The sequence below is a fragment of the Myripristis murdjan genome, chromosome 20, assembly GCF_902150065.1.
Source record: "Myripristis murdjan chromosome 20, fMyrMur1.1, whole genome shotgun sequence".
In the NCBI taxonomy this organism is placed as follows: domain Eukaryota; kingdom Metazoa; phylum Chordata; class Actinopteri; order Holocentriformes; family Holocentridae; genus Myripristis; species Myripristis murdjan.
The window spans coordinates 16,549,656-16,571,987 of NC_043999.1; the positions used below are offsets into that span (position 1 = coordinate 16,549,656).

Genomic DNA, 22,332 nt, shown 5'->3' on the forward strand with positions numbered 1-22,332 from the left:
TCCTCCTCAGGTTTCTGCAGAGTGTCGCTGTTGTGTTGGCTGACCAGGTCAGAGCAGGGGTCAGCGGATCACAGGGTCATCACTGTCTATCTGTTTCTCGGTCTTAGGGACTGATTCTACTGCTTCTGTTCTGGGAGTCTCATCAGGATTAAGCTACCTGCCAGACAGTCCAGTTACTGCAGAATTTTCCAAAACTAAGCTTTGTTGGCTTGATTTAACAGAAATCACACTAGGTTAGTGTCTGTTTGGGGTTTGACAACACAAACACCATAACTGCCTTCATATTCTTGTCAAACCAGGGTTAACACAGTTTACATGAAACTAGTGACACACAAATAGCCTATACACATACACCCAGTCACATACTTTTTGAGTGCTTGTGTACTGTGGCATGTCACACTTACACGTAAGTCTGCCTCCTCTTTTCTCACTTGCATTTAACTGGAAAGCTGAGGTCAGGCCCAGTTTTTCAGATGCACTAATCATCCAAAACTGTGTTTATAATAAACTACATGATGGATATTAATTCTCTTTGGGGTAAGTGTTTCAGGCCTCCCCAACACATTGGAGTGACAGGCTGCAAGACCATTAAATCTATCAAAGAGAAATGTATGAATCATATAGCCTTTGTATTCTCTGTAGTTGTATAAAAAGGAAAGTGGTGGTGCTCATGTAGGTTGATGACTGACCACCCCAGTGGAGTACCCTGCGGGCAGTGTCGCCCTCTAGTGGCCGTGCCATGCAGGAGAAGAAGAGGCAGTGCTGGTTGTTATGGTGAAGCATTTCCCCCGAGGGCAGGCGCAGCGGACAGCAGCTGATTCAGTTTCAAACCTGCCACAACCAGAAAGCTAATGCCGACAGACCACACGGGCTCCACAGGTAAGATGCCACTCACATCTTCTTGTACCTCGTTCTTGTATTTCCTGCTCACTTTTTTAAACCCTTTCCTTCGACTTAAGACCACTTTAATAAGTCACGCAGTTTCCTACAAAAAAAAAAAATGACCAGGCACGACTTTCACTGCTTGGCGTGTGAATGAGCGCGATGCAAATTGGCACGGCTAACGTCAACTCAAGCTAACTAGCTTAAGGTTAGCATGACATAATATCAGGTAGTAGATTTTAATGTTGTTCAGCAGGTGTTTTATATGTATAAATGGGCCACCTAGTTATGATTAGCTTGTTGACATAACACTTAATCCAGTCGTGGCGAATAAAGCCAGGTAAGCTAAATGAAGTGTTACCTGTCAAACTAGCCACCTGTTGACAGAGGCAGCGGGGCGCTAGCTAATCTGCTGCCCATAATAATCCCCCCGGCGTTATGTAGGAGCTGGCAAACTGCTCGGTTGTCCTTTTCCCTTTCCTTGACCATTTACTGCGGGCACACGTCAAGTATTAGCTATATTAGTTACAATGGACCACCCCATAGTTGATACAGTTGCATATACATGAGTTTATTGGTGAGCTTGACGCGATGGTTTACATTGTTCAGACTATATCTGTCAAAGCTCTTTGTGTAACTGTCGAAAAGTGGTCAAGTAATGCAGTTCTGACTATATAGTCATAGAGGGTGTGTTGTATGAAGATATAGGTATTTTTTTTTTTTTTTTAGGAAGTATTACCCGAATGTAACTGATGCTTGTTAATATTAATTGTCTTTCTTGTGATGATCGCCGACTTGAAGTCTTAATTTACAGTTTGTGATTAACCAGTGCATCACCTAGTCCTTGTTGTCAAGCCTGTAGGTATTGTAGGTATTGCACATATCATTATAAGCACTATGTCCAGTGCTACTTCAGTTCACCAGGTACATTTTTTTATGTTTCACAATATAGGCTAGATTTAGAAGAGGACCCCCCCCCCCCCCCCCCCCCCCCCCTCCCCCCTCCCCTCCATAGGCACACACAATGCAGTGCAGTCTGTACACACACACACACACACACACACACACACGTGCATGATATCTAAACTCTGTGAGATTATCATGAAAGCCTAGGCTACGTTGAAACATTGTACCCACACTTGAGTGGACTGTAGCTCTTGTTGATCAGGCGAGGAGGCATGTTGGAGTCCAGTATCTTCATCGCAAACAACAGCAACAATAGGTTATCTTTACTGAACATGCACTTTTTCCAGATACCGTGGAAGGGCAAAGACCCCAAACCATTGTCATGCCTGAGGTAATCAATATACAATGATTTTTTGTCATCTATTTTATTTATTTATTTATTTTTATTTTAAATCTGTAATCTAATCCCAGTAGTTAAAATAATGGAACAATCGAAACCCATAGAATCCAGTGGAATGTGATTTAGCTTATGTATTAAATGCAACCTTTGAACAGTCAGAACGTATCTGCCAGGGTTTTAGTCAGCGTTAGGCTTGCTCTGCAGCACACAAACAGTGCTTAGGCTTTACTTACTGGGCTAGTGAGCCATATAACTGAGGCATTGCTTTGCCTTGTTCCTTCAGAAGAGTGGCTTGGAAGGCTGTCCAAGAAGTCCAGTAAGTGAGAAACTGAATGATTCCCAAATTAGCAAGAACGTTAAGAGATACCTTGGGGTTTGCTGGTTATAATTTTAACATATACTATGACATAGTAACAACCTAAACTTTCAACATGTGTGTTAAATTTGGTGAATTTGTTTCTGGGTTGCGAGTTGTGTATACCTGATCTCTCAGATTTGCTTATCTCATAGACATGCACATCTTGATGCATTGTTAATTTAATATCTTAATATGCATGTGAGCCTTAGGCTTTTATCATTTTCAATCATATGAGGCAAACTCCAGGCTGTAATGAGGAAGACACACTCTGTTTATATGTTTAAGAGTGAGTTTCTGCAGGCGGATGCTGTATACGTCACACCATCCTGTGGGCACCATTTAAAGATTCTTCATCCCATTTTTTCTCGCGTCATCTGTGCTTACAGGACATGACCCAGCTTCCTGGATAGAAGTAGTCAGAGGGGTTAAAGTGGGCTAGTCTGTCTGTCTCCTCCCCATCCTTCCTACTCCTTCCTCTCCCACTCCTACTCATTCTTCTCTATCTCGATTGCATTCTTTCGTTCTCATCCTCTTGCCCTCTCACTCCATTATTCTTTGCTCTGAACGCCTTTCCCCCCCTTTTCTCTATCTCCAAGTTTGCCTCTATCCTACACTCACACACCCTGTCCCTGTCTATCTCATGGTCTTTCTCTCTTTCTCCTTTTTCCTTTGCTGGTGACGTTATTGAGATTGTTGAGTGATTACACGGAGCAGCTAAACCCTTTACACATGACAGGACTTAATAAGCCCACTACTTCTCAAATAGATCTCCCTCCCCCTTCTCTCTCTTTTGCAGGTTTTCCCATTCTCATTCTGTCTTTCCTATATAAATGATTTTTAAGTTGGGCAGGGGAGGGACGGAATAACAGACCTTTCTAAATATTTGGCAGGCAGATTAGGCTACTTGGGTTTGGTTCAGATAGCAGGCAGGGTCATTCTCGAAACTCCACGCTGCATTGACTCAGCAGTCAAATTCAGCATGTTTGTTTCAGTGAACAAGAGGGTCCTGCGGGTCATGTCAGATGGTTCATTGGGCTCGTGATGTTACACAATTGTTATACAATGCGGTTTCATGATGACAAACTGTGAATGAAACCTGTGCAGCACTGTTATTCTGTTATATGTAGCCAAATTTCTATTGCTTTAAAGTTATGGAAAAATCTCAGCTGTGTGTTCTGTTGTATGCTTGTAAATTCAGTCACACGCTTTTCCTCCCAGGTGCCACCCACTTGGTAAATGTATGAGCCTCAGTGTTAAAGTGTGTATTCATAGTGGTCTATTCATTCCAGCTGTTGAATGAAACTTTATGTTCCACAGCAGTTAGAGACAGCCCTTCCTGTTAAGTCATCAGGTGGAAAAAGGACTAAGTGGATAAATTATTTTAGATTGATGCACAGGCAATTTTGCACATATTTGGTGCAAAAAATGGTTTGACTTTTCAGTGTGTGTGCGCTGTACCCCACAGACAGAGACTGTATGGTGTCCTACCCCTTTTCCCTCAGCCTGGTTATAGCCGAGTCACTGAATCACAAGTCTATTGAACAGTGTTTCTACCACACAAATCCCCTGTGCCCTGTGTATGCAAGAGCTTGTGCGATTTGTCAGAGGCCAAATGAGCTGAATGAGAGATTTATGAATTGCATCCACTGTTAACATTCCCTACGTTTCTTGTAACCACTTGTGATTAGGGCTGTGCAATTAAACAATAATGGTAATTATTGCAATGTATTGTTCCTCAGTATGAACATTAAAAGTTTAATAAATGGTTGAAAAAAACTTCAGCATAATTATATTTCATCCTTGATGCTAAAACAGCCAATCATGTGGCAAGAATATTTAGAAGGCACACAAATAACATACAAATAGTTGGCCATGTGGCCCAGTTATAAGCGAGGAGACAGACTGCACATAGGAACTACGCACTGTGTTGTTTTGGTAGGCTAAAGGACTTTTTTTCAGATTTCACTCAGATGTAAAATGTGACCTTTAAAATGTGACATAATAATTATTGGATAGATGTGGAGATAGGCTAATTGTTGACATTGTCTGATATGGTCAGTTTTATCATGATAACATTTTTGTAACTTGTAACAAAATCTCAGATATTCTTGCACTGTTATTTATCTGCTATATTTGGCCCTTTTCAGGACTTCTTTTATGATTAAGTGTTGTAATTTATATTTTTGGTGTAGCTACTTTGCTTTAATTAGTGACTTCCTACATGACAACACTGTGTAAACAGGCAGGAACTTATTGCTGTCTGTTCAAAGATAGGCATACAGGCATATAAATGAGGCACCTAAGTATGTTGTCAACTGGTTTTTCAAACAGTAGAGTGTGTGAAGGATCTCTGCTGCACATCTTACTCCAAACTTGTCTTGTTAATTGCATACTGGCCCATTGATCCGACTGTTTGAGGAGAAATTCCTGTCGTTTGCTCTTCCACAGTGGATTTCTCCTTGTATTACTGTTTGTTGTGGGTGCAAAATGGTAATTCTGGAAAGAAGCCATTGCTCTGTTGCTCTTTGGGGTTAACACCAAAAGCTGATGTGTATCATTGATGTCTTAGCTAAAAATATTTCTGCCATAAACGACATTGTGGCTGCACTTGTTCAGTGTTTGTTCAGTTGCCCAGTGGACTAAGCAAAATACACCACCAAATTGGGCAGAGAAATGCAAGGTACAGTGCCAAGAGCTGTTTTATAACTGTTTTAAAAAATCATAGATATTTCCTTTAAAAAAAAAAAAAAAAAAAAAAAAGCCTTTTTGGTAGCTGATTCACTGGTTCTTTCTCTCTTATTTATGGTTCATTATTGGTGAATGAGGTAGGCTGATTTATGCTAGTCAGAAGGCTGATACTGGCTTTCCCTGCAAGCACTCCCATGCTGAGTGGAATGGTGCTGTTGTTGGTGTTTTTATCCACACCAACACTCACTTACCCTGCTTTTGCATGGTTTGGTAACAGCCAAATCATGGCCCTTACAATTCTGTCCGGAAGGCTACTTTCAAACTGGTCTCAATTTTGGACTCAAAGTACATACTGAAATGAAAAGGCTATATTTATGAGAATATAAGAAGCAAAAGGAAGAAAAACTCATGCCAGTCTTTGTATTTTGTTTATTTATGGAAAATGACACAGGCTTGTGGCAGGGATTGTTTGACTGAGAGAGCACTGAAGAGAGGACAGAGAAAGGAGAAGTGATCACAGACTCAAGCACAGGGATGCAACACATGTCCTGAGAAATGCAATCAGTGTGATGAGTGGTTTCTTACATTTGCTGTTAGATATTTGTCTGACACCCTTATCCAGTGTTTTTGCAGTGAGACACGTATTTACTAAGTGAGTGAAAATCTTTTCTGATGGGATGATAGGATGGGATGGTTGACCAAACTTTCACCTAACAGCTGGAGTGAATAGTCCTTGTCCATGTTTCTTCTAAGCTATAGTTAACTGACACTAAGACTAGAGTTAGGACAGAAAAAACTGCAAAGTAAAATAAAATAAAAAGTAAGAAAAACTGAAACTAAACAGCAAATAAATGTCCAAAACTATCTGAAATAAATAAAAAACTGATAAACCAAGTTTCATGTTGTTTTTTTGGAAAAAGTAACCTGTGCCCATGAATAAAACACATACCGGACTCAAAAACAGTTACTATCCCTGGGTCATCAGGCTGATAAACCAGCAGTCATGAGTGCTATGTTTTTCATATTTTCCATGTACAATAACTTTTAATTTATGCTTGTCTTTCCTGCCTTTATTGTGTGTATATTGTGCTATTCATTTATTGTTGATATTGTCTTCTTTTATCATGCAGAGGTGGAGACCCCAAATTTCATTGTGCATCCTTGTACAATGACAATAAAGGCTATTTGATTTTTGATTTGATTTTGAATGGAGCCTTATCAGCCATTTTTTCACACACACACACATACACACACACACACACACACACACACACACACACACACACACACACACACACACACACACACACACACACACACACACACACACACACACGCAAACCTCAACCTGGAATGTGATGTGGGTAAAGCTAGGAGGTAATTGATGATTACTCAGTAAATGAGTGGTGTGTTCAGGTCTTCGTTGTTGGTGGGGCAGATTGTGCCCTCTCTGTTTCTGTACCTGTCTCTAGCCAAGCACTTGGCTAAACATGACAGCTTCTTGTCCTGTGCCTTGCCTTCATTCTTCCATTGCCTCCACTGAATGGCTTTGGCTGAGATTTGAGTTATCTGGGTTGCTCTGCCAAGACTGCTAATCAGGAAACATTCTCCTGGCTGTGCTTGTGCGTGTGTGTGCTTCTGTGTGTGTGTTTTGTGACTGAGAAAATGAGTGAATGAGTGTTTCTCAGTATGCCAATCATTGTGTGTGCACGTGCATGTGACCTTGTGTCTCAGTTCATTCATTGACACTGTTCTTCTGTCTCTTCTGGAATGTTTTCTTTTCCTAATCTTATGTAGCCTAATGAGTAAGTCTAATTACTTGGCACTAGCTTGTGACCTGTCAGATGATTATAGAGACCCATGTCCTGCAAACCTGACCATTTATCTAATGTACTAAGTAGATGATAGCTAGTTGACAAAGCATTTCTAAGAGGTTTGTGGTCCATCAGGTCACACTTTAAAGGACTCTGTGGTGGTGATTAACCTGTACTATCAGTTACAGAGTTATAGTCTCTTGATGAGTCCTACATAGTGAAAGATTATCAGAGAAATGATTTGAACTTTAGCCAAGCCACAGTGATTGATGCCTTTCAGGCACAAGTTTTCAGTTGTTGCTGTTCTTTAGAGTAGCCTTACTTGTATTACTTTGCTGTCACCTCAAGTCCAGGACACTTCCCAAATGGATTAGGAATGAGTTTACATGCAAATAAAATTAGTGCCATTATTACACACATCAGCACTTCACTTAGTTTTTCTCTCTTAAAGGGATACAAAAGAAGTCTTGTGTATCAAATGACACACAGTAGGCCATAAAGTAGTATTTGTTATATCAGAAACAAAAACATTTAAATGATGAGCACATTTTGTTAAATCCCAGACTTAACATCAAAGCAAAAGAAGTACAGCAATAGACAATATCATGACGCATGACCATCCAACACAGATCTTCAGCTTAAGGCAGGTGGAGCATTGTATTCTGGGTCAAGCTGGCAAACACAATAAACCGGTTTTATGGTGATGTCCATGTGATCTGTGGTTTGTGGCAAGTGAAAAATGAAACGGACAGATAGAGACAAAGAGACACACACCCGTCTTTGCTCAGTCAGCAGCTCATGATATTTCCTCCAAATGTATGTGTGTGTGTGTGTCTTTTTTTTTTTTTTTTTAAGATGATTTTATGGACACAGCCCTCTTTAATTTCCAGTAAGTTTGCAGTTTGCATTTTCCTGGTTTTTCTGTTGCAAACTAAAATGCAAACAAGTAAGAAACAAAACTTGGTTGTCTTTTGCACAGGGTTGTCTACACGGTCATCTTTAACTGTCACATTTCTAAGAAAACCCTTCCTAAACATCACATTCTTGGAAGTCCTGTGTCTGAGCCGTGCATCATCAAATTGAAGCCAAAAGGACACCTATTGTCAAACTGTTGGATTGTTAAGTCCCATTATGCAGAATTCAGAGATACTAATGGATTTCCACCAAAACAACACTATACTCTATGTAGTATACTACTGTTGCAATGTAAAGAGAGAAATAACCACATATCAGTCAAACACAATTTTATAATAAAATCAAGTTAGTTATTAACAATAACTTTGGGCCATTTATTCCTCTGTCCTTTCGGACTCAGTCTGGCATTATCCTGCTCACACAGGAGTTAAGTTCCTGCAGGGATTGTCTCTAGTTCACCAATCCTTTTACCCTTTAAAGCCACTTAAAATGCCACACATTATATTCCATTTTCTGTAACTGTGGCTGAAAACCAGCAACTTCATATGGCTGAGCCCACCTATTCCTTAATTGAAAGGCTTTGGCTAGTAACAAAATGCAAAGTCGGTCTGTTGTAGTTTTAGCTTAGTATATCCTTTTGTATTTGTAAAATGGAGTTGGACTGTAGTTATCATGGGTGTCTTACATGACCAAGAAAAGTTAAAGAGGTTACTGGCCTTATAAGTGAATGATTTATTAATGCCGAGATCTGCCGTGACCCAAATGCTCATGTTTGTATTTTTTGTGTGAATAATCATTGTAAGTACCAGTCTAAGGGGAGTGTTAAGCTATTGCTTGAATCTAAGGAAATCCTTACATTGTGGCCAGTGGCAAAGGAGAGGTTAGGTATCCTAAAAATAGTAGGAAGGCGCAGTAGAAGGAATGACAAAAGTCTGTCTATCCCCAAAGCAGGATAAGGCCTAGGCTATATCAGCCTGTTGTAGTCTTAATTGTTGAAGAGTGTCTGTTTGTGCTGCTGGCACTGCATGTCATCCCAGCCCATAGGTCTCAAATAACGATAATGTTGTGTGATAATTTATAGATCCCGTTTTGATGTGCCCATCCTCCACAAGGAGGTCAGAGGTCAGGGTCAGCTACAGAATGGCCCTCAAGGTGCTGGGAAAACTTCAGTGTCTTGCTCAAGGATACTTTTACGGGGCAAATGTTTATTGACACGGGTATCAAGCTCGGTCCTCCACTTGAAGGACAGTCTTCCTGCTCACACATCACCTTGCAGCCCTGTTTACAGCAGCAGCAGTCAGAGTGATCGGTTGATGGACTGAGAGTTCCTGCTGTCATGGAGAGCCTGGAGAAGCCATGGGACTGTTTTCTTGTTAGGTTGGGAAGTGATGTGGGCAGTACATTAAATGCTTAAAAATTGAGGATGTTTGAGAAATGTAATGGGCATAATCTCTATTTCAGCTGGTCAAATGTCAGTGCCAGTAGATATAGTTTTATTTAACTGAATGGCTCAAACACCAAATGTCCTGAATACATTCATCACACTTTATTGGATTTGATGTGAGTCAGATCATCAGAATAAAAACAGCTGTTCAATACAACATTTGAGCATAAAAACTGGCAAAAGACATTGTAGGAAAATATTACCATGGTGCTCAGGCCAGGGGCAAATAATACAAAGGTTTGAATAAAAGAAGAATTTATTTGGGTTATCAACAGATTTAGTGTCCCAAAAATAACAACAACCACAACAACAACAACAACAACAACAATAATAATAATAATAATAATAATAATAATAATAATAATAATAATAATGATAACAAAAGGCAAGAAAAGGATTATGTACCATTCCTAAGCCTGTTTTTATGCCTTTTGGAACACTAAAGTCTGTTGATTAACCAAGTAAATTCAATTTACTAACATAAAGCTTGACAAATATTAGTACTATCTCATGGAATAGTCTTAAGGAAAATCAGGAAATTAAATCAGGAAACCAGTGTTATAACACTATTATTTTGACCGCTCATGATCTGATTCTGCACTCTGTAGTATCATCCTCATGGCATAAAAGACTAGGAGGAACGCTGTAACGATTCTATTGTAGTATGAATGTGTGCCTTTATGTCAGCTGATTTATGGAGTGCTGTGGTGGTGACAGTACCACACTTTGTTTCAGTCAGTAGTATACAGTTGTATGCTCAGTGCTCTGAGGCCTAGGGCTACTGCTTTGTATGTTCATTCTCCCTATCTCACTGAGTGCCTCTAGTTGACCTTCCTCTCAGCGCTCACAGGCCCAGGCCTAAATAATGAATGAGGTGCCTGGAAAGAGCAGTGTGTGAGAGCCATGTAACTTGCCTGGGAAGTTAACGAAAGGTAACAAGAGAGATCCTAATGATTGAGGATGCCTGGGTTAGCACTTTGCTCTGAAACATGTCACATAGCAGCTATTGAACCTCTTCCTCATCACATCTCTGTCTCAGTCTTGTTCTGTATGCATGCTGGCTGTAGCAAAGCACGTCTTGGGCTGCAGGGCGTGTCAATCATTAATGAAAGCGTCCCACCGTCTCAGGTTTCCTCCAGGAGAGGAGTGGGAGAGGGCGGAGAGGAAGGGAACAGGGGAAAGGAGCTCAGGGGTTAAAGATAACAGCGTTAGGAGAGCAGCATGTGTACATTATACTGTAACATGGCACTCACGTTTTCTTTCTCCCTGTGTTTTTGTCTTTCCCTGCCCACAGTTGAAAACAAACAAAGGAGAATGACTGTGAAGAACAAATTGTTGAAACTTGTTTGTGCCGACCCTTCTTCTCCTGAAGACTTGCCAAAATTAGAAAGTCCCACAAAAACAACAAGCTCTCTCCGGAATAACCCCTACTCACCAACAAGAGATATTTGAATCCTGCCATTGTCACTGTAACCTGAAGAAGGCCTTGTGAGTGTCCATTTTTATTATCATTACATCACCTTCCTAGCTCATTAATTTGCCATTTGGTTTTATACATAGGTACCAGACATACTGTAACCTCTCAGTATGAAGTCACATAGACTTGCCATTCTGCTGGATCTAAGTCTTTGTCGTTATCGGTGTGGATTGGAGGCTAGGATGGCGCACCTAACCTGGAGTGTAGAGAATTAGTGGGACTCTATCTACATTACTACGTCCTCTCTACATCTGTCTCTCTCCATTGGATTATTGGACAACCATACCCACAGCCAACATGGATGTGAGGACCAACAGACGATTATGGTCCACGTTTTGCATGGCTGCACTTTGGACACCTTTTTCTTGTCTTTTTTCCATGGCGGGATAAGAGAATTTTATTGTGAAGATGGGAAAGAGACATTGCTACTATTCTGCTTCTTTATTTCTCAAATCATGGAAATATCTATCACCTGACCATACGGCATTAATTGCCTGGTTTTGATTTGATTTTTCCTCCTTTTTGTTGTGTTATTTTGCTGCTTAAACTCTTTTCATCAGACATTTATCATCTTTTTTTTATTTCTCCAGACCGAACTAGAGCTTTCTTTTTTACAGACTGGACCATCTTTACCGACTGTCACCATAGGCCCGCACACAGGTCTGTTTGGCCTGACAGAAAGACATACTTTAGGGGCACATTTGTGAGACATATGACGAATAGGAAGGCCTACAACTAGGATTTGATATCTTGCTGGAAAAGAGAAACCAGGGAGTCAAAGTCGGAGGCTAGTGAGTGACGGTTCGTGGTGGCATGGCAGCAGATCACAGCGAACTGCTGGCTGAGATGGCCACAGTGGGGCGTCTGAGCGCCACAGAGCGTCTGAAACATGCCCAGAAGCGTCGCGCTCAGCAGCTGAAGGGCTGGGCGCAGATGGAGAAGGATGTTGCCCGGGGATCAAAGGCGAAGGGAGACAAAAATAAGGGGCGCACTAGCAAGGTGAAATTCCCCAACTCTGTCACCCTGCTTGAGGCAGCTGCTCGCAATGACCTGGAGGAGGGTAAGTCAGCACAGACGCATTCACACTTCACAGAAAAGCCATGACAGAGGGCTCCAAAGTTATGTGTACCAAAGAGCTTTAATAGTATCCTTTAGTCAAATCCTGAATATATCATTGAAGAAGTGTTTGTGGGAAGCTGAGGAAAGCCATAAGAGAAAATGCTGCATGTTTGTCCAAATACAGCTGTGGAACTGATTTAGGGTTGTTCTGTCCATTTAACTAATAGGTGGCCCTTAGGTGACCATGGGAAATGTTACATTTTTTTTGTTCCAACAGTCAGTTTCTTTTGCCTTTGCCTTGCAAAAAATTCTTATTATTTTAATATATATTTTAAAATAATAAACTGCATACATGCATTTTTTTTTGCTTGTTGAAATGAGTCTTGTTTTAGAAACGTAACAAATCTCATAACAACCTCAAAGAAGCCCCACTGTTGAGGTTAGCATTTCAGCCTTTCATAAAGACAGAGGGACACTGTGAATTTTGCATGGTGTTGTTTTTAGAACTTATCCATGGCCTTTACGATAATGTGAGCACTCATCATCTAGTGGCATGATGTTCCTAAGATAGTGATTCATGCATATTTCATTGTGGATACGTCACAGTTTTCACGTGTAGTCCAGGCATTTTGTTTTCAATGGCTTTATTGTTAGCTACAGGATTAAGGCTGATTATAGTGGCAAATGTAGGCCCATTGTTAACCAGGACACTCACACACACATACACTCACACACACTCACACACACACACACACACACACACACACACACACACACACACACACACACACACACACACAGAGCTAATTTAGTATCCTTTGACTATCTTGTTATGACAGTAGGATATGTGCCAAGTGCTGTTACGCTTGCATGGAAGCAACACTGCCCAGTTAGTAAGTCATAAATTTAATTGTGTGTGTGTGTGTGTGTGTGTGTGTGTGTGTGTGTGCGTGCGCCTCTTTTTCTAGTGAGGGAGCTGCTTAACAGTGGAGTCAGTCCAGACCTGTTCAATGAGGATGGACTGACAGCTCTGCATCAGGTACAGACACACCTTGATAAAACAAATCACAGTACAGTAGTTTGAGGTGATTCATAAAGTTACTGCAGCTGTGCCTATGACTTTACTAAGATATTGTCTCCAATGACCAATGTGAAAGCTAATAAAAATCAATATGTAAATTAAGTGTTGTATATTTAGCACCAACTATTATCTGTGCATATATGCAAGCAAAAGAATTGCAATTTGGGTCTGTCAGAAAAGCTAATCAAGCCAAAGTTCTTGTCAGCAAAACTTCTCAAGAAAAGAGATTGTGTCACACAATACAAGATTCAGCTGCCATGTTCCAGTACAGCAAATACACTGACAAACACAACTCTTAAAACATATTTTGTTTACAGTTTTTTTTTTTTTTTTTTAAGTAGATAATTAAAACTTAAAAGCATACCACCCTTGCTAGTGCCAGAAATGGTAGCTTTTATTTTGAATCCCTTTCACAAAAATATATAATCTGGCATTTTTGCTTAGGCCCCTAAAAACAAACAAACTACTACACAAATGTCTGTTTATCATTATGTAAATGACCAAAGAGGAACAATTCTGAAACTATAACACCTGTAACTCATCAACCTGTCATAGTTAAAATTATCCCCACTCTCTACAACTACGCCGCTCACATACACATATACACACCACAGCTGGCATTTTGGCATCTCAGTACACTGCCAGTCACTTACACACAGGTCCACACTCACACATGTGCAAACCTTTACATAACTCAGCCTTGAAACAGACATGCAGCAACAACTGTTTTGACTGCCCTTAGCACGACAGGTTACACAGGTGTGTGTTTATGTTGTGTGCGGTCACTGCTCTGAGCTCAGTATGTACTGTTTGCCTCTATTTTTTCTGAGCCTGTAAAGTCAGTTTACATGAACACACTGATGCATTCCCACTATCTTTATGAGAAGACCAGGTGTTGGAAAGGGCAGGCTACTTTCCTAAGCTTACATTTCCTTTCTAGATAGTTTTAGTCAGATTTGGGAAAAACCCTATAACACTGCTGCTTTGTTGTGTTTGTTGAGACCTTTGAACACACAGCCTGAAAAAAACCCACAGGCCTTGTAAACCACCAAAGCTCATACTTTCTCTCGCTATTTCACTCTCTGTGCTACTTTTTCTTTGTAAATTAGCAGCACATATACACTGCTATAAACTCATGAGAGTGGTGCTTGTGAGCACAGAGGACCCTTTATAGAAGCAGTAGACTTGGTTCTTCCCCTTGGAAAACTCATGTTTACATAGCAAATGGCTGAGGCATTTCTGCAAATTATTTACATTACACGGCTCAATATATTTGTTACTTCAAATAATCTCCATACATTTACTTCTGTGTCTTTCTTTGTGAGTGTGTGTGTGCACTTTTGTGCAAGTGAATGCATGCACTTGGTCCTTGTCTACCTACATGTCTTTCTATTTATCTAGTTTGAATGCTTTTGTGTGTTTTTATTCTTGTCTGTATGTTTCCCTATCTGTTCTTCTCTCTACATGTGTATTTTTTATTCACATTTGCACCCCTCCTCTCTTGCCAGTGCTGCATTGATGACTTTGTGGAGATGGTGCAGTGCCTGCTGGACGCTGGTGCCAGTGTGAATGCCTGTGACAGCGAGCTCTGGACTCCGCTGCATGCTGCTGCCACCTGTGGACACACAGGACTGGTGCAGCTCCTGGTGCAGGCGTGAGTTTTACCATTAGTTTTATAACTTTACCATGTTTCCATTGCTCACTCCTTAACACACTATCTTCCCTACTGAATTGTCTCTATTGTAGCAGCAAACATACCATAATATCAATGTTCCCAAGCTATCCCAAGTTATCCCAAGTTATTATCCAAGCCTTAATGTGGCTTTATCCCCCCATTCAAACAGAATGGATATCATTCCAAGGCCACAGTGTAAACAGGTTGAGAGCGTTCTTGGCGAGAGTATCTAGTTTACATAAACAATGCAAATATATCTACAGCTTGACTTTCAAATGTTGTGAGTGTGTGAATATCCTTGAGTGGCTGAGTACATCTGGGTGTGTCACTGTGCCATCTATGTGTAATACACTAATCTAGTCTTACTTGCATATGGGTGTGTGGGTGCTTGCATGTGTGTGTTTGTAGTGGGGCTGACCTGCTGGCTGTCAATGCAGACGGAAACATGCCCTATGACCTCTGTGAGGACGAGGCCACCCTGGAGCTGCTGGAGATGGTTATGGCTGAACAGGGTCAGTAAGGAGCACACAAAAACTTCAAGTGATGTGTCAAAAACTCGTATCTTGCAAATCAGAGCTGTTTTAAAGTTATACAGCCTTTCTCAGAAATAATGCAAAGATTACATGGAACACAAAGGGGCAGTTGCCTAAAGAAGGGAAAAGGTCACCTATTCACCCAGACTGAACACACATCCCTCATTCTAATGTCACACTGGAACTCAGATAGCACCATCTAATGATCAGTCCCAACCCAAAATGAAAACAAATGTGTTTGGTAACTGTGTGCTCTGTATGTTAAGTGTTTTAATGAAATATTTGTCTTTGTGTGTGTAGGTATAACTCAGGACCGTATAGATGAATGTCGAGGCGCTAAGGAAATGACAATGCTAACAGACGTTCAGGCTCTGGTTCAAAGTGAAGCAGATTTAAATGCTCAGGACGATAATGGAGCAACACTGGTAAGACATACGGACGTGCATTCATAAACAAAACTGAGAATACAAATTCAAACCATAGGTGCACTACATGACACTACTAAACTGTGATAGGTCAGACATTTTTTGATCCAGTTTTCCCTTTTTTGCACACCTGTATACATTACATGAGGTTTTGGTTTTTTGTTTTGTTTTGTTTTTTGTTTGTTTTGCTTTTCTCTCACCCAGTAATTCCAGTAACTCTAGGTTAGAACAAATTCAAAATAGATCTGCATAGTGTGGTTGTTGATAGACATGCCACTTTAGCATTGTGTGCTCTGTTATGTATTTCTGTGTGTTTGACGGTGTATTTCTGTCTTTTGCAGCTCCACATAGCGGCAGCTAATGGCTACATGTCTGTGGCGGAGTTGTTGCTCGAGCACAGGGCTCAGGTGGAGGTGAAGGACTCAGATGGCTGGACGCCACTACACTGCGCCTCCTGCTGGGGACAGGTTAGTGCTCCAGTCACACCACTGATGTATATGAACAGTTGTAGAACTTTGCGCTGTAAGCTGCTTAGACAAGTTATGCACATGAATGGCTGCAAAGAGTTTGAGTATTTTATTGTTTATTTTTCTCTGAATGCAAATATGAAAACAACTTGCACTCTGGTGCTTTGTATAATACTAAGCACATACCACACAATAGCATAAACATGGGGTGAGACAGGAAAACTGAAAGTCAAGGACAGGTGTGCTTTTGGATTAACTCACCTCATTCAAATGAAGAATAACCAAGACTTCGGCACTTCAGCATTCTGAAAATGTTAATGACTCACTTGTTTTGATGGGATCCATCCTCCTAGGGATATAACACCATCCTAGTCCTACCCGAGTGGAAAGTGTCACACTGGACTAGTGCACTGGCTTGTGGTGGCCAAATTGGATAAGGCACATTACACTATTTAACAGACAGTGTGGATTGAAATGTCACCTATCTCGTTCAACCCCTTCAGCTCCTTTTTGTGTCATAGTACAACGGAAAGTGCGACACTTCCCTAACCAATCAAAAGTGGTGTTTATTTTCATTCCACAGATTCAAATGGTGGAACTGCTGGTGGCCCATGGAGCCAGTCTAAACTCCAAGTCTGTCATGGAGGAGACGCCTCTGGGTAAGACCATGAGTTTTGTGGACCCCTCAACCCCTTTTCACATCAAAGTATACTTTGCACTTCTCATGATGTAGTGTTCAAGACCCTACATTCAGAGCAACACATGCCCTTCCTTAGTAAAACAATCGTGATGTGCAGTGCTTGCTACACCCACTTGCACCCAAGTTCAACAGCGCAACAGATACTTTAATTACAGTCTGTGCACTGCTCAGTTTAACTTTTGTGCTGTTCTCTCTCATCAGATGTGTGTGCAGATGAGGAGGTCAGAGCCAAACTGATGGATCTGAAGCACAAACACGATGCCATCATGAAGAGCCAGGACCGGCAGAAAGGCACACTGCAGCGACGAGCCTCTAGTACTGGCAGCAGAGGGTAAGGAAGGGACATTGGGCCAGGATCGAGAGAAATAACTATACAAAAAGAATGGAAGCAGTTTGGTTCTTCACAGTCCCCATTGCTCTATTCTCTCTGTGTATACAGTAAGGTAGTACGTCGTGTCAGCGTGAATGAGCGCTCCAGTCTGTACCGACGGGAGCATCACAAAGAGGCCATGGTGTGGCAGGAGCGTGGCCGACAGCCCGAGCCACAGGACGATGATGAGGACAGACAAACGGACAATGAGATGCACCAGCATGCCACCATGGTGAGCAGATGTTTAAGAAAACAAGTTTAAATATCACCTCATGTTATGTTCTGTTCCTGTTTAAATATTTGAAACAGATTAAACTACTTGAAGAGCAAAAAAGAAAAAAACAAATCCTAGGGACACTGAGAAAAAAGCCTTGACAAATCTCCCCTATTCCCTTGGACTTCCAGATTTACCGGATGGATAGAATTTGGGGTTTTTGTTTCTGCTTCCCCTCACTCTGCAGAATATGTTTGCTCAGGGAAAGTGTCAATGATTACATTTTGCCATATGTTATGCTGCTCCAATTAGGACTAGCAAGTTCCTAAGACAAACTTCAGTGACAACAATGACCCAGTTGTTGGCTGACAAAATAGAGGATGTAGAGCTGCATGTAGTATAGTAAAAATGTGTCCACAAGTTATTTCAGAATATTTGCCTTCAGCTGTACTTACAGATGATGTGAACAACTCTGAGCAAAGGATGAGCAAAAAAGTTAGTGAGAGAGTCCAGTTGACCCTAATCTGAGTCACAAAAGTGAAATAAATGTGAAACCAAATTCGGTTAACACCTTTGTCTTTAACTCACCCTATCAGAACAGTTCTGCTGCACTGAGCAGTGAGCATGATTGGCTCTCAGGAAAGTCTGTTGTGCACAGTTTGAAACCGTTCCATGGCTAACTATGGACATATGCCATAGCAATGGTTACTCTACATGCTGTTTGACCTAGCTGTGGAAAAGAGTACAACTGAAGCCAAGACCAGGCTTCTCCTGTCAACCATTTCAGATTAAAATGCTCTGTTGCACTGATGTTGGTGAATGCCCTTGATTTGCAGGTTGCCAGTGGTAGAATCTCATCACGTTTGGAGGATGGGCAGGCACCGGAGAGGAGGCTCTCCTCCAGCTTGGGGAATGGAGGGACATCTGTCTCTCTGGCCTCCTCTGTTCCTGGAGAGCTCTGGAGCGGTGGAGGCCGCATGGAGCGCAGCGCCTCCTACCAGCTCAGCACCAGCTCAGGAGGTGCATTAATCCCTGGGTCTGGAGAGGGAGATGGAGCAGACAGTATGACACGGGAGAAATCCACCCACACCCTTGCTGATCTGAAACGCCAGAGGGCAGCTGCCAAGCTCAATAAGTACCCAGCTCCTCCACCACCTCTTCCACCTCCCTCAGACGAGGAGCCTGCTGTTCCTCTGGCCGAGGCTATACCTCCTCAGGCCCAGCAGGAGATTCAAGAGACACCCAGCTCTGAGGAGGCGGCCACACCCAGCCACGTGTACTTCACCCCAGCCAGCGGAGATCCTCCACTGCTGAAACTCCGAGCACCTGAGGAGGACCAATCCAACACCAAGGAGCCCTGCTGTGGACTCATGTAGATGGCCTGGCATGCTAACATAAGCATGTTCATAGACACACACATAGACATACTGCCTTTAGAGTAGAGAGGCTGGGGGCAAAATACTCCAAAGTGGCAAAACCTTTTAAAAACTGGCATGTTTCTGAAGAATTTTTGTTTTTTTTGTTTGTTTTTCTCAAGCAGTCGTTAGTGACTGCAAGATGAGGCCACATTTATCAATATCCTACAGAGGATTTGGCCTGTGCTGTATTTCAGGAAATGAAAGTGCAATCTTTGTTTTTGTGCTCATTTCCCTTCTGTGATTTCTTTCAACAATCAATACCATGTGCGCTTACCGTTAAAGGTCCAACCACAGCAGTGTAGTATGGAATCTGAAGGACCTTAGTCAGATCTTAGGTGTCCATCTAGTGGCTCAGAAGAGAACTACAAATTCCAGTGTTACAAAGCTCTATTTTGCTTTGGCTCCATATTCATCATTTTACCTTTGCTAAGCTACTCAGCCAGATTGATTTTTTTCATTGAAAAGCATTTAGAAGAAATCAGTGAATCTTATCTGAACAAATTAGATTGGCCATGCAAAGTGAAATTAAATTGAAACAGTGATTGATGGTTCCTGTACTTTTTTTTTTTTTTTTTTTTTTTTTTTTTTGACAGTCTGACCAAATGAATGATAATGTGCAGTTTGTGATTGACTGAGTGTGACTTGAGATGTCCACTATAGCTCAAGAAGATTTAATTTAAGGCAAGAATGAGTTTTGATTGAGGAGGTAAATGTTTTTTGGTAAACTACTGGTACATGATCTACATCTAGAATATTCATTATATACAGGAATTGGGATGATGAGAGGTTACTTGAACAGGATAGTTTAATTTTATAGTGGGCTTCATTTGCATTGCGCTTAAACGAAGGCGTAAACAAGGACTGTTTTCTTGTTTGATCTTTTTTTTTTCTGACTGAAAATATACTGGATGGGTTTTTACTTTTTTTGTAAATTAATATATTGCTTCAGTGCACAAACAAAAGCCTTCATTTTGATATTTGTAATGGTGCAATTTGTAAATTAAGGGTTTATCTATGAATTAATGTGAAATTATCTATATTTAAATCAATGAAAATATTTTCTCAGTGTTCACACCATTAGAAACTCAGAAATTCTGTCAAGATTTCTATTTTTCTGTCTTTTATTTTTCTACCCTCTGGAAATTATATTATTTATTCTGTCTGATGTATTGGACAAAGTGTACAGCTCTTGTACCAGTTTTACAGCAAATAATTGGAAGAGTGAGGGCAAGATATCTCTTGTTTTACTTTAAAGGGCATCAGAGAGGTGATATCATGTCAAACCAAGCAAACAATATGCCGATTTATCAGGGACTGATGCCTTCTTCAGGTGTGGCACAGTTATCCCAGGTTTGCTATGCTCGCCCAAAGTCCCACATGTAGATTTAAGTCAGCACTGGGATAAAATGATCTATCAGACATGGACTCCACCTTGATGTACTGTCGATGCACTCTGATTTCTCAATTACATTTCAGTTTTGTTGGTGATTTGTACTGAGGTTTGTTTAAAAAAATAGGCTTGTTACATTTTCACAGATGATTTTTGTATTGATTTTATTTTATTTTGTAATGCAAGTGGTCTTACAGTAAGTGTGTCGACATTATGGCTTATTTATGTACTCTAGTTATCTGTAGAAGGGAGGGAACTGGGGAAACAAAAACATTTGAAATGAAAGGTTGAATCATAAGCTATTTTTTTTTTTCAGCTTTTTACATATTTCAGTCAAACAACTATTGTTAAGGAGCCCTTGAGAAAGGCATTTAATGCCCAAAAGCCAATTATAAGTAAATTATATTTGGGTTCATCCATCACTATACTGTTGTCAAATACAAAGTAAATATTCAGCCGGAGTACTAAGTATGTCACTTTGATTTTCTGCTTCCCTTTTGCTGTCTCACATAAAGGAACTTACTAACTAAACTTACTTACCAAAAGTAGGGGTTTCATCATTCCACTCCAATGTCACTTTTATTTCCTTTCAAGAGTTCACAAGAAGGACTTTTTTTGTAAAATTTTGCATACAACAGTTTGTGCATACTGTTCTCCAGCTAGGGTGATGCTGCCTCAGCCATCAAACTGGTCTGCATGCTCATTTCTCCTGCTTCCTTACTTCAGCTGTGTCCCTGTCTGCCCCCATGATGTCATCACACAGAAGGTAATCTCCCACAATTCCAAGCACTTTTCAGTTGTAGCAAAGTGTTTTCAACAGTTTTTTTCACAGTGAAGTTATGCGTCGCATCACACGTCTCCTTCAACTTTCTCTGCATGTTCAATTGAGCGTCAGTTCCATTTGTATGGTTCAGACTCACAGGATAAGGGCTATAAAGTTATATGGGAAATATTTAGGCTAAGGACAATAGATGTGACCCAGAATAGAAAGTTTGATGTTAGATTGATGGATACATATGAAAACTGTGGATCCCATTTTATTTTAAGTATGCACGTTCATTTTATTTTATTAATGGTGTGTTTACCCATTCCATCTTGGGTTCCTCTAGGATGTCCAAATATAAAAATAAGAATTTACTCAGTTGAATATTCAGTATCGACAGAGTAATTAAGCCAAAACAGTGTTACAAAGTGCTGTACAAGATAAAAACATGAGCAATAAATAAAAGCGCAACATGAGTAATTAAAACAACAACTCAGTTGTCTTTTAGCATAGGCTGTGAAGCAACCAAAAGAACTGAGGACCTCCAGCTGCATTTAAGCTGATGAGGGGTTCAACACTCAGAGATATCAGTCGTCCAAAACATACTACAAAAGAGACAGAATTAATAGTTTAATACACCATACATAATATAGTCATTAGCCTGTGCATTCTATTATTGGTGATGTCAGGCTTTTTATACGGTATACGCAATAACTACAGTAAGAGTTAACTGTTAACTTTTTTTAACAAATGATATTTTTCTCCAAACATTTAGCCACATGGGAAGGTGGTAAGTCTTTCTGTTCATTGAATTTTAGCTCAGTCTATCAATGAGTTTCCCTGCACAGTTATGCAGCGAAGTAAGGCAAATGACAGGATTTGCCGCTGAAACCAAATGTGAATAGTAATCCTTGATCCTGGCAGAGCCCAGTGCCCAGGATGTGGCAGCCTTGGCTCTTAGGGAACTCAGGGAACAAGAGTCTAATGGACTTCAGGACTCCAGCAGATATCAGAACTTAAATAAACATGTTCAACATTAACTGGCTGGCTCAGGTCAGTCTACGGGTCAGTCAGGGTGGTTAAGATCAAAACTGATTAATGTTTGCAGGTATGTGCGCATGCATTTGCATATGTAAATATACAAGTTTATCTGCCTTCCTCACTCAAAGATCAAAATTAAATCTATAAACCCCCTCACCCTCTCAGATAGTCACCTTCAGCCTGAGGCTTGGTCAGAACCAACTGTGGCAATGTACAAAGTTATGTATTAGAGCAGGGGTCTTCAACATTTTTCAAGCCAGGGACCCCAAAACTGATCGGGTGATGGAGCAGGGACCTCCTTCACTATATATT

At 40.8% G+C, this 22,332-nt stretch overlaps 1 protein-coding gene across 3 annotated transcripts; it reads left to right on the forward strand.

Annotated features, from left to right (window-relative positions):
* The first annotated feature begins 780 nt into the window (after positions 1–780).
* ppp1r16a (protein phosphatase 1, regulatory subunit 16A) lies at positions 781–20,776 on the forward strand. 3 transcript variants are annotated; one of them, XM_030079310.1, is made up of 12 exons: positions 800–879; positions 2,136–2,179; positions 10,702–11,944; positions 12,912–12,982; positions 14,533–14,678; positions 15,108–15,211; positions 15,533–15,657; positions 15,999–16,124; positions 16,708–16,783; positions 17,026–17,155; positions 17,264–17,426; positions 18,245–20,776. In XM_030079310.1, exons 3-12 carry the CDS (start codon positions 11,698–11,700, stop codon positions 18,782–18,784), a joined length of 1,728 nt encoding a protein of 575 aa, XP_029935170.1. In that variant the 5' UTR covers positions 800–879; positions 2,136–2,179; positions 10,702–11,697; the 3' UTR covers positions 18,785–20,776. The 3 variants fall into 3 exon arrangements, with proteins under 3 accessions (XP_029935169.1, XP_029935170.1, XP_029935172.1); XM_030079309.1 differs by lacking the exon at positions 2,136–2,179 and having other exon boundaries at positions 781–879; XM_030079312.1 differs by lacking the exons at positions 800–879; positions 2,136–2,179 and adding an exon at positions 2,492–2,504.
* Positions 20,777–22,332: the final 1,556 nt, after the last annotated feature.